This window comes from Medicago sativa, chromosome 6 (assembly GCF_051527215.1).
Source record: "Medicago sativa cultivar Bolivia chromosome 6, Bolivia_mono, whole genome shotgun sequence".
Taxonomy (NCBI): domain Eukaryota; kingdom Viridiplantae; phylum Streptophyta; class Magnoliopsida; order Fabales; family Fabaceae; genus Medicago; species Medicago sativa.
In genome coordinates this window covers 60710349-60723220 of record NC_140754.1, presented here as the reverse complement: position 1 = coordinate 60723220, position 12872 = coordinate 60710349, and the positions used below count along the sequence as shown (strand labels likewise).

At 34.9% G+C, this 12872-nt stretch overlaps 1 protein-coding gene across 1 annotated transcript; it reads left to right on the top strand.

Annotated features, from left to right (window-relative positions):
• The first annotated feature begins 9923 nt into the window (after positions 1–9923).
• LOC146916047 (uncharacterized) lies at positions 9924–11294 on the top strand. The gene has a single exon (XM_085721524.1). The coding sequence runs from the start codon at positions 9924–9926 to the stop codon at positions 11292–11294; it is 1371 nt and encodes a 456-aa protein (XP_085577650.1).
• Positions 11295–12872: the final 1578 nt, after the last annotated feature.

The window sequence follows — 12872 nt, the reverse complement described above, 5'->3', positions numbered from 1 at the left end:
CTGCACGGTTTGCAAAAACTAAAGGCCACCGTTTTTTCAAAGTGGCTTAAAATATTTAAAATCCATGGGCAAATGAAGTATAGGTCATGGTTTACTATTAAAAAAGAAAAGGCGACGGATTTTGATTGAGATTTAGATATCAACGAATAAAATTCGTTGTCTATTAGGAGTTGGCAACGGCCATGTTAACTCCACACCTCCAGAAGGGTGGCTTAAAATGAATAGGCAATGGATTTCTTTAGGGTAGTGAACAAAATATAGAAACTTGTCAACGAGTGAATATCCATTGCCTATACACCTATTAGTTTACGGTTTTTCATCCGTGGCCTAAAGTTTCGTTGCCTAAAGTCAAAAATGTTGTAGTGCAAATAAACAATTATTTCTATAAATAGGAGATCATATTCCTAAATTAATGTAACTGTTACTCACTTTAGTTGTACATTCTGAATTTTCATCATTGAACAGGATTGTCATGTAATGGAATATCATCCTTAATTTAATCTCAGAATATATTGCTAGCTGGTTAGTATAATCAACCAACAGTATCTACCTCACAATTATTATTACTAACTTTTATCTTTATTTACATAGAATTACCATTTTTGGAATCCTAGTAAATTTTTAGTTCAGATGTAATTTTAATATTTTCATGGAATGCTAATTATTTTTATTTCCTTCTAATAGACTAGAACAAATTTTATTAATGGATAAAGACTCAAGATATTCCAATTGTGTGCAATGATACAAGGTAAATGGATAAAGACCGAAACAAGAAGATAAACACTTCGAATCAAAAGGCTTGCCCAACGCAAAGACAAAGACAAAAACTCCAGCTCTAAACTCAATATAACGATACATCAACAGCAAAATTAATAACAAATTATCTGATTTATACTTTTAATAACAATACCACAAACACAAAATTATAGTTTTCCTATGCATGCTACAATTTTCCAAATATAAATTTTAGAATCCCCAATTCCTCTTTTTCTCCAATTATCCTTAAATCAAGAACATCCAATCATTAATTAGCAACTTCAGGAGTAGGTGAACCAATTTGCAAAAATAGTGTGAACCGGTACACTTGTGGCTCCGTGTTGGGCAGCATATTATTCAACTATGGTTGGTTTTTCAGCCGTCACCGGATGGTAAATATGGAAGAGCTCGTTGACGAAGATAATTACCCCACATGCATAAGAAATATAAAAAATTCCCATTCGAACGCGGTAGTCATGGCTGTCAATCTGAATTCTTTTGAAAGAAATGTCCTCTTTGAGGATCTCAGTGATGGCGGTAGACAGCCCAAAGCAAAACATCGTATACAGTGTTGATTTCATGATTCTCTCAACGGTCGAATAATCCAAAACCAATGGCAATATTAAGATAAAAAAGGCTGCCAAGTAATTCCATACTACGCACGATAAATTTAATTTCTTAATGTAATAGATGGATGTTTGAACAGATTGATCTAATGCAGTATATGGAACAGATGGAGGAGCAACATCACGTGCTTCTTCATCGTACGAAGAAGGAGGGGACGTCATGACAGTTTGATTTCAGAAGATTTTCCTCCTTTTAATGTTTTTCATTGAACATCTATAGGGTTTATAGAAAATGATAACAATTAACAACCTAAAATTTACAACTCATACAATTTCAGGAAAAGAAGGGAAAACCTGTTAACAATACTCATGACAGTAGTTAACAATATTCTCTGTAAATACGTAACAACCTAATGTATAGATTTGAGTTGTGACAGAGAAAACCTGTTAACACATTCCCTTATAAATGGATTAAGAATACTACCATGTAAAACGTTTAATTGAGAAGAATGAAAACTCATGAAAAAGTTAACCAGGTCATGTCTATCTTTGGCTCACTATTTTTTCTTTCTGTTTTATATAATGTTAATTTTTAATTTATCAAAGGATTAAATTTGACGTGAAGAAAATGTTTTCACTTACAAACTAGCTATTTTTGATAAAATAAAATAAATACAAACTAGCTATTTGGAGTACATGTCAAGCTTTTGTTTGCAATGTTTATGTAATTAGCTTCATACACTTGATGCAATATTAAAATTGAAATTCTTTATTTATTTTTAACATAAATCCTATGCAGATTTTTACTGTATTACCCCTCAGCATTTAACCCCTTTATCTATTTCTATTTATTATTATTATCTATAAAAGTTAACCCGTAAGCTAATGTTAACCCTAATTTTAACCTAAACCCTAGGGATTAAATTTCCTGTTTTAACCCTAACCTAAAGCTTAATTCCGAAACAACTATAGCCCTATTTTTCCGAAACAACTATAGCCCTATTTTGTTGTTGTTTTCCGAAACAACTATAGCCCTATTTTGCCGCTAAACAGATAAACATAAAAAAAAAAAAATCACTCCTATTAACAAATTGTTCCTATTTTGTTCATCCTATAACAGTTTCCTCCTATTTTGTTTCCAACACAAAAATCGTACAAATAAAATCGATAAACATAAAAAAAATCTATTTTGCTGATTAGCTAAATTCCTATAACAAAACTCTATTTTGCTGATAAACAGATAAACATAAAAAAAAAAAAAACCAAATCACTCATATTAACATATTGCTCCTATTTTTTTTGGAAGACAAAAATCATTTGCTGTTAAACTGATAAACATACAAAAAAAAAAAACCAAATCACTCCTATTAACAGATTGTTCCTATTTTTTTTGCACTCTAAGAATCGTTTCCTACTTAATAGATAAACATAAAAAAAAAAAAAAAAACAAATCACTCCTATTATTTCCTTTAAACCCCTATCCTTTCCAACCTAAGAATCGTTTCCTACTTAATAGATAAACATAAAAAAAAAAAAAAAACAAATCACTCCTATTATTTCCTTTAAACCCATATCCTTTCCAACCTAATTATCCTATTTTTGTTGAAAAACAAAACAAAAATTTGCGTGAGTATGCAATGTTTCATCTTTTAACAAATCCTTTCTTTTTCCATTATTAAATTTGAGAAAAGCAATGTTTCATTTGCGTGAGTATGCAAATCCTTTCTTTTTCCATTCTATTTCCTGATCATTTAATTGTTCTTCTCCCACTATCTCTTCAATTCTCATCCTTCCCATTCTATGACACGCCATCATGTTTTCTTCTAACACTGATTTATATCTCTATTTTCTAATTATTACTTTTGTAATTTCTCTTTGGCATCGACTTTTCATATCGATTTGAGAATATTTTGGTAGTACGAATGATAGATTTTGAGATAAAGAATTTAGGCATTTTTCACGAGTAATGGATTCAAAATATTTTTTTTAGCTCATTTGAATCAATATGTTCTGTTTCTCACTGCCATACCTTTTTTAAATTGTGATGCACAAATCCTTTTTATTTTATTTTTTTTCATATTTGTTCTAATTCAAACAATTTTGTTGTTTCTCTTATTGTTTTTTGGAAATGTGATAGGTGAGTGAATTGATATATTGATAGGTTGCTCAATATCTCCAAAAAGTGATGCTCATATAGAGTATGGAATCCTTTGATTTTGGTAGAAGGATGGCTGTTAAGAAAGAAATAGAGAAAACAGAAAATGCACGGCAATCAAATGCACTTTCTGATGATAGCTTGAGCTTTCTTATATAAGCAACCTTGCTTGGGAATACAATGAGTTTTTTCTTACTTTACTGGATTACAATCACTTTATTTCGTTATGATGTATAATTTTTTGTAATGCAATACAACTCTAGCTAGATGAAAATTCATTGCGTTTACGTGTTTTACATCTTCTTCATCGTTATAAATGGTATTACACTAATATAGTACTAGCATGAAGTCTGCTTAGTGCTGAAATGTAGGGATCTGATGACTGGTAGGAGTAAGTTGATGAATGATGATGATGGCTGATGGTTGATTGAAACCTCTTAGGTTGATGTGCACTGCAGGTACCAAAGTTGTTTCCATTCTGCAAATACCCAATTTTACTTTCTTTTTAGTGTATTTTTTGTGCCTCTTTCTATTTACCTCTCTATATAGCCCTCAATATCTTCTGTTCTGTGGTTTCATTTAGCATGAAAAGTCTCATGATCTAATTTTCATTTGGTTTTCTTTGTTATGGATTACTAACATATTGACTCAGTATTTTAGGGAATTATTACATCCTCTAATAGAGGTATTTTTCTACAACATTGCTATTATCCCATTTTTAAAAATATATTAATTGGCTTAAATGCAGAATTTTCCAATTTTTTCCTTTCAATGTTGCTAAAGAATATATTTTATTTGACGGGGACTACAATGCAAACCATTAACCTAAATAATATATTTTATTTATTTGATCGGTACTACAATATTAACCTAACACAATGATGTTGAGTATGCTTATGCTATGCAGGATATTTAGCTCACTATTGAAATTTGATTGTTGTGTCACTTATGGCTTGCTTTGTATCAAGGTACTTTTTTTTTTTGTGTAGCAGGATTTATACAAGACATAGTCATGTAGATTAAATCATTTGCTTATTTTGCAGAATGGTTTGTAAGCATTAGGAGTTTTCTTACCTTTACCATTAGAGGACACTCAATTATATTGGTTTGCTCATTGACCAATTAATATCTTGGCTCTTATGTCTATTTTCTTATAGTTTAATAGTAGTTTAATGAAAAAGATGTCTTCTTATTTATGTCTTCTTATCTACGTCTTCTTATATATTCTTATTTATGTATTCTAATTTATGTTGTGATATGGTGGTTCATTAATTATATGTTTGAGCAAAATGTATATCAATTTCTTGACCACATTCAAATTATTGTGTTATGGGAATGAAGTTGCAGGAAAAATCGAATTGCTTATGAAGCTCAAATTGGATTGTTCTCTTGAGAACCACTTGAACTAACTCAATTGTACTGGTGTATAGAATGATATTGTTGTTGGTGATGGTTTCAAAATGAACAAGGGGTAGTCAATCTTTTATTTTGCATAATTGAATTTTGGTTTTGCATTGCATGATGTTTTAAGCATAATTGAAGGATCAGATTGTTCAGTTGTATGTGTAGACTTTTCACATGAATATTCTAAATGCTTATTGAAATTTGTTGTTCCTTCAATTAAGTTTGGTTGCTTTTGAGATTGAAAGTGTTGAACATTAGTTCGGTTGCAAAATTGTTGAACATTTGCAAGGACCATTGAAAGGATTTGCTATTTTAAATTGGGAGTTCTGACAATATTTTAGTTTCTTTTGTGCAGGTTTGATTTGTGGTCTGTGAGGATCGATTAAATAAAAATACGAGAGGAATAAATTTATGTTCATATTTTTTATGACATTATAATTTATGTCCTGTGCGAATAATCAATTATGAAAGTGAACTACCATTAGCTTAGAGAATAAACTTTTTTTAATCCTTAAAGATGCTCATATGCAACATACAAGTCGATTGACATAAGTATAACTTGGCAACAACTAATTCATGATAACAGGCAACAACCACTCTAGATGTGGAAGACATAAGAATTGTTAGTCCTTGGTTAAAAAGTTTGAGATACATTGAATGAATTTTAGCAAAATTTCCCCATTACTATCAAAAGAAAAATATGTGGAAGGAATTGAGAAATAATATCCAAAGTTAAAAGTATAATAAGAAAAGAAAGGAAAATATGATGATTCATTAAACACTAAAGAAATGCTTGGAGGATAAAATGCACTCCAAAGACCGAAAGAATGTGCTACATGTTCAATGAGGATACAAGTAATAAAGTATATGATGCACCCAAAAAAATTAATAAATAAAGTATATCATTTGTAAATAACAAAAAACTATCAACATTGATATTCAAAGATCAGTTTCCATTAATTGTTTCATTTGCAATGACTATCAACGAAAGCCAAGGTTAGCCACTAAAAAATGTTGGTGTCTATTTACCTTCTCCTATTTTTTCACATGGATAATTGTATGTTGCAATATCAAGGGTTACTTCAAGAGATGGTTTGAAGTTCTTGATAAATTATGAAGACGGTGAAGATACCAATGTTACGTCGAATGTGGTTTATAAAAGAGTTTTTTGTAATGTGTAGTACTTCGTTGTATAATATATTTTTTCCGACATATGTTCATTTTAAAGGTATTAGCAAAGTGTCAAACTTTTTGTGTTAAACGACTCATGCTATTTCAATATTATGTTATATTCGCAGAGTAGATGTTTCATTATAAAATGAACTGCCATCTCACTTTTATATTATTTTTTATTTCATTGTCAATTATTACTATTGATATGACCCATGCGTTAGCACGAGTTGATGGTCTATTATCTATTAAAGTTATCCCTGGTGCCAACTTTTGCCCTAATTTTAACCTAAATCCTATGCAGATTTTTACTGTATTACCCCTCAGCATTTAACCCCTTAATTATTTATTAAAGTTATCCCGGGTGCCAACTTTTGCCCTAATTTTAACCTAAATCCTATGCAGATTTTTATTGTATTACCCCTCAGCATTTAACAACTTTATTATTATTATTATTATTATTATTATTATTATTATTATTATTATTATTATTATTATTATTATTATTATTATTATTATTATTATTATTATTATTATCTTTTATTTATTAAAGTTAACCCGAATGCTAATTGTGTAACGCCCATACTAAACGTATCTAGAAAGTTTAGCATGTGAGTTATCTTTAGTACTGGATACATTAAAATTTTACAACATAAAAACTTCGAATGAATTTCTTATACAACAAATGCGTTCGTACAATAAGTTTACAACTCAACCTTTCTATAATATTAAAAGTGCATCCTTGAATATTCACATCTTCCTGCAGCGGGTACGAACGAACACTTGTCGCAACATCCATTCGGCTACTAACTTGCTAAACCATCCTGATATCTAAAACTAATAAGGATTGGGATGAGACATAATGTCTCAGTGAGTTCCACCTAATCCTAGGCTATAGGTAACCTCGGGGAAAACCTACGGTCACCACGTGTCTACAATACAACCTGCCGGTTGATTATACGTGTGTGGGGACTTGCTTTCCTAGACGGTCGTGCATACTAGACCCTTCATAGGTACTTCTCTTACCTTGTTATAGGCTTCTCTTCTTCTACGTGTCATGGCGGTCAAGGGGAATCTAAAACCGCAATGAATATGTTGTATCTACTTGCTTGAATATGTTGTATCTAACAACATATCATATCTTATCGCAAAAGCGGTTCTTGCTATCTTGCTAGTTCTTGACGATCTTCGTCAAGGCTCTATGAAATATCATATACATGCTCAATAAATATGCATAGTCAGATTCATTGATTATGTTAGCGTGTAACAAACAAACATTATCTGAGTTCGTTTTACGGATTAGTCCCGAGTGGAGTAACCCCGGAAGATAATCCCTTACTACCGGTGAAATGCCTAGCTAAGGCGCACCGGACTCCTTCAGTGGCGTACGGGTCCCTTACGGCTTGCCCGTTCCCCTCGGAGAACCCCTTGAATCCAACCTCGGAAGGATTACAAGAGACACGACACCTACTCTTGCTTAGTCAGTGACATGTGGCTCCCTTACGGCTTAACCGTTCCCATCAAGAGAACCCCTTGTATCCCACATGTGGAGAAATAATGTTATTAATGAATGATTTAGAGTAAGAGAATGAATGGAGAATTATGTTATTAATGTAACAAAATTCATGTTTTGGTTGTGTCCAAATTAATGCTCAAATGTCAAGCATTTATAGTGCATTATATGACCCTTCACATGAGAGAAAACACCAATCTGACTTGAATCAATGTTATGGTTCTTTAAGCACCCATTTGCCAAAGGTTATGATCATATACACTTGAATCAATGCTATGGTTTATTAAACAACTCTTTGCCAAAAATTCTAATGTATATGAATGATTCTCATTAAGAGTTACAACTCTTTGTGAAGAGTTACAACTTTTGGTTCTAAAGTGATTCCATTATTTTGGAAATCACCAACAAGTTATAAGCAAATGGTTAGTTATTGCTTGTATGATTTTCCTTTACTTTCATGAATCTTGTGATGAAATAATGTTGAATTTGTGTTCTTATGAAGTTGTGCCTTATAATTTAGTGATTATAAGATGATGTATTGATGTGATGAAACAATTATATGAAGTTGTGATAGATGAAGACGAGTTAAATAGGGAAATTATTATATGATGTATTGATGCCATGAAGTAATTATATGATGTTGTGATTATACGAATATGTGTTATATAATAAAGATGTATTAAATAATGAAGTGATTTCCCTTTTTTAACAAAATTGAAATCTTAGTCCTCCATTTATAAAACCATTTTTCATCCCCCTGTTATATATTTCTTGAGTTTTGTTTTAGTCCCCCATTATTTTAGATGATTTGTCACTTTTTTTAATGATGTGGCACCGACGTGTCATATGAGTTGGCTTTCTCATTTTCTATGTGATCTATCTCATTTCCATGTTATTTATATTAATTGTTTTTTATAAATAATAAAAACTTGTTAATTTTTAATTACAGCTAGACCCCTCTACCCGAAGTGTTAGGACTAGATATCATTAGCATGTTGTAACAAAATAAAATAAAGTCTCTTTTTTTTAGTACCTTTCTTTATTTGAAGAAGAAGAAGCTAAACTAGCCGACCTAAATTGGCATTAGGGAGAATCGAACCTGAGATCTCGAGGAGGAGCACACTCCTAGGCCCCAAGCCAACGCCACTAGGCCAACCCAAGTGGGTTAATTTTATTTTTTTTAATACTCCCTTCGGGTCACTATTATAAACAAATTTCTACTTTTTAGATTCATTCAATAAATGATGTTTGTGGCCTACAATATAAACCAGAATTTTTTTATGAAGTAATTTACCAATTAATATATTTTTATAAAATGAGAGAATAAAAATGTTAATTTAGGAAAACTGAGAGAATGAGAGCTGAGAGCGATCGTGGTGGCCGACCTAGGTTCTCCCGTTGGCAACCATGCCGGAGCTTATCTCCGGCTGAGAGATACACTGGGGGGGATAGGGGTCCAGCTTGGGAGGCAGAAATTGGGGGGGATAGGGGAGATTGGTCTGTAGTTAGGTCACGAAAGACGAAAGCGACGCAACCGGAGGATCGAGGATGGGACAGGTCAAGGGATTCAGAGCGACATGGAGGCAGGGATCAGGGCAAGGGTTACAAGCTGCAGCATGGCGGAATAGATGGTACGTACTCCTATCGGCGAGCTAGGGTTTGGGATGATCAACATGCAACGTACACTTCTGATAGTAGGGTTACTCCTTCTTGTTATGGACGTCAGACATTTTCAACAACAAAGCGTGAGGTACACTTTGCTGATCAGGAAGATAGAAAACACAGTGCTGTTTCTACTGTCAATGGCGAGAGTATCAATGGTGCTAAGGTATCGTTTTATTTCGCCAACATACCAGATTGCATGCCTTTGTTCAGATTACGTCAATTCTTCGAGGTATGTGGAATTATGTCTGATACTTATGTTGCCAGACATCTTAATGCTCGAGGTCAGGTCTAATGGGTTTGTCAGATTTTCTAATGTTAAAAATAGAGACAAATTAGGACAGGCTTTGAACAATATTTGGATTGGTGATTATCGTGTTTGGGCTAGGGTAGCAAGGTTCGACAGGTTCGCACAGTTTGATGTGGATGATAAGGTGGAGAGGTGTGGAGGCCGTGAGGTAGGGAGGGTAGAGGAGGTTAAGCCGGTGGTTATTACGCATGGTGTAGGGATTAAGAATGTTCAGATGGGCAAGACGGTGGTAGAGGAGCTAGATAATGAGGGAGAAAAAAATTGTGAAGGTTGGTACGGTGGATGTAAAAGTAGAGAAGAAGAAGAAAAAAAAATAAGTCGAAAAATAAAAAAAATGAAAAGAAGGGTGAGGATGAGGGAGTGGTGGGGAAGAAGGAGAAGGGTCGAATGGTGGAAGGGATCACGAGTGAGAAGGATGAAGGGAGGAAGGGGATAGAGGTAACGGGAGGTAAGTTTATGTGGGAACCGATGGTGATGAAAGATGTCGAAAGTGGTGTTGTTCAAGTACGTACACTTTCGTATATTTCGAAGCCGGAGGACCGATTGTGGGCTAATGGTGGAATGGTTGCTAGGGTAGTGTCGGGAGAATCTTCGCTATCATTACAACAAAGGGTCGAAGACGCGGGCTTTGTAAATATTGTGGTGACTCCAATGGGAAGTGATAGGGTTTTTCTCCGTTGTTCGAATGGTGAGGATATTTGGAAAGTCTTTAATGATGCGATACATTTTTTTGGCTTGCTGTTCTCGGAGGTGCACCATTGGTCTAAAGAGAATACTTATGAACGGGGTGCCTGGCTAAGGATTTACGGTACTCCACCGCATGCGTGGAACGAATCATTCTTTAATTTATGTGTATCGGGATGTGGTAGATTTATCCGATCAGATGATTATACGGTGGATCGGGAAAGATTGGATTTTGCACGTGTCCTTATTTCTACATCAGTTTTGGAAGTAGTTAATTCTTCAGCTGTTGTTGTTATTGATGGTACAAATCATGTGATTAAAATTGTTGAGGAGTGGGGGTGCAATCTCGGTGAAGATGCATTCTTGACGGAAGAAGAGAGGGACTCAACTTCGGAAGCTTTGAACGGAAATGAACATGTTGGTGAGGACGAGGCTAATGGTATCATGGATGATTTGGTGAATGATTTAAAGGAGGCATGGAGGAAAGATTATGTTGGGCACGAGGCTAAGTTGTTGGATATGGAAAACAAACCTTTGACAGCAAGCGAGGCTGGGTCTGTGAAGCAGGTACATCATTCGGTGGCTTTGAAAAATCAGTTTGTGCATGCGGACAGCAACATTGGTAAGGATCGGGACACCTCTCTGAACTATTTTGGTCCCTGCAATGTTGCTGCTAGTTCGGTTCAGCAGGGGCAGGTTTTGGTTTCGCAATCAAAATATTCCGGCAAGTCGAAAAAGAAGCAAAAGATGGGGGTTTCGCTCAAGCATAGGAAGAAACGGATCAGGCCTACAGTGTCCAAAGAATTAGCCAAATCTTCATCTACTTCTCCAATTTTAACCAATGCTTCGGTTAATAAAGAGTTGGAGCACTGGGTAGTTTTGCATGATAAAAAGGAGGATGTGGCGGCTGATGTGAGGGGGATAGGCAAGACTTTGGGTGTGTTTTTTGAAGGTGGTGATAATAAAAGTTTTAACTTGATGACGAGGGAGGGTAGAAGGGAGTTGAGGGCGTCGGGGAGTGTGTTACAAGGGGTTGTTGTGGGGGATGGTGGGGCTGGTATTGAAGGGGTGTAGGTTGTGGTGGAGAAGGGGTCGGTTGGGGGTGGAGAGTGGTGGAGATGAAAATTACTTCTTATAATGTTCGGGGGTTGGGTGGTTTTGAGAAGCGAGAAGAAGTGTGCCGTTTTATCCTTGATAGGCGGCCTTTTGTGGTCTGCTTGGAAAAAACAAAATTGAGTTCGGTTGATGCATTTATTATTAAATCTTTGTGGGGTAGTGATGGTTGTGGATATTCTTATCAAGCTTCTGTCGGTGCATCTGGAGGTTTGTTAATTATGTGGGATACTTTTGTGGTGGAGGTTTGGTGCACTATCAGTTTCGGACATGCTTTAGTGATTAAAGGAAGGGATCTTTTATCTGGCCAAGAATTTATTTTATCGAATGTATATGCACCTTGTGATTTATCTGCGAAACAAGAACTTGGGTCGAGTTTGAATCAATTTATTATTGCTAGTGGCGATGCGAATATTTGTGTCTGTGGGGACTTCAATTCAGTTAGATTGCCGGAGGAAAGAAGAGGTAGAAACTTGCTTTTTAGACAGGTGGATGCTGACATCTTTAATAATTTCATTGACGGTAGCTTCCTGATAGATTTACCACTATGTGGTAGACTGTTTACTTGGTATCGTGGAGATGGGGTTTTGATGAGCAGATTAGATAGATTTTTGGTATCTGCTAAATGGTGTGAATCTTGGCCAAATTCTATTCAGGTTGCCCATCAGCGTGGTCTGTCTGATCACGTTCCGTTGGTTTTATTTGTTGATGAGCAAAATTGGGGTCCTCGACCGTTGCGGTTGTTGAAGTGTTGGGCGGAGTATGCTGGTTATGCTGAATTTGTTCGTGAAAAATTAAATTCCTTTACTTTGGAGGGATGGGGCGGTCATGTGCTCAAAATGAAACTTAAAATGATCAAAGTTTGTCTTATGGAATGGCATCAAAGGCATACTAAGAATATTGCAGGTAAGATTGTGGATGTTAAAAATATAATTTCTTCTCTAGACACTAAAGTGGAAGGAACCGAGCTATTTGAGCATGAATTGCTGGAGATTCGCGAGTTGTCAGTTAGTTTGCACTCTTTGTCTCGAGTGTATACTAGTATGAATTGGCAGAAGGCGAGGATGAATTGGATCAAGGAAGGTGATGCCAATTCAAAATTCTTCCATTCTATGATGTCTAAAAGGCAACACATGAATTCTTTACATTTGATTCAAGTGGATGGTGCTCTTGTGGAGGGTGTTCAAAATATTCGATCAGCTGTGTTTAATCATTTTGCAAACCATTATAGAGTCTCTGATATGGTGCGGCCAGGAATCCAAGGTCTGAATTTTCGCAAACTGACTTATGCTCAGGCAGCTGTTTTGGTTCGACCTTTCACTTTAGAAGAGGTTAAACAGGCGGTTTGGGACTGTGACAGCTTTAAAAGTCCCGGACCTGATGGTGTTAATGTTGGTTTTATAAAGGATTTTTGGCATAAGCTGAAAGATGATTTCATGAGATTTTTGGTGGAGTTCCATAGGAATGGGAAATTAACGAAGGGTGTTAACTCGACTTTTATTGCTTTGATTCCGAAGGTTGTTAGTCCTCAACGGTTAG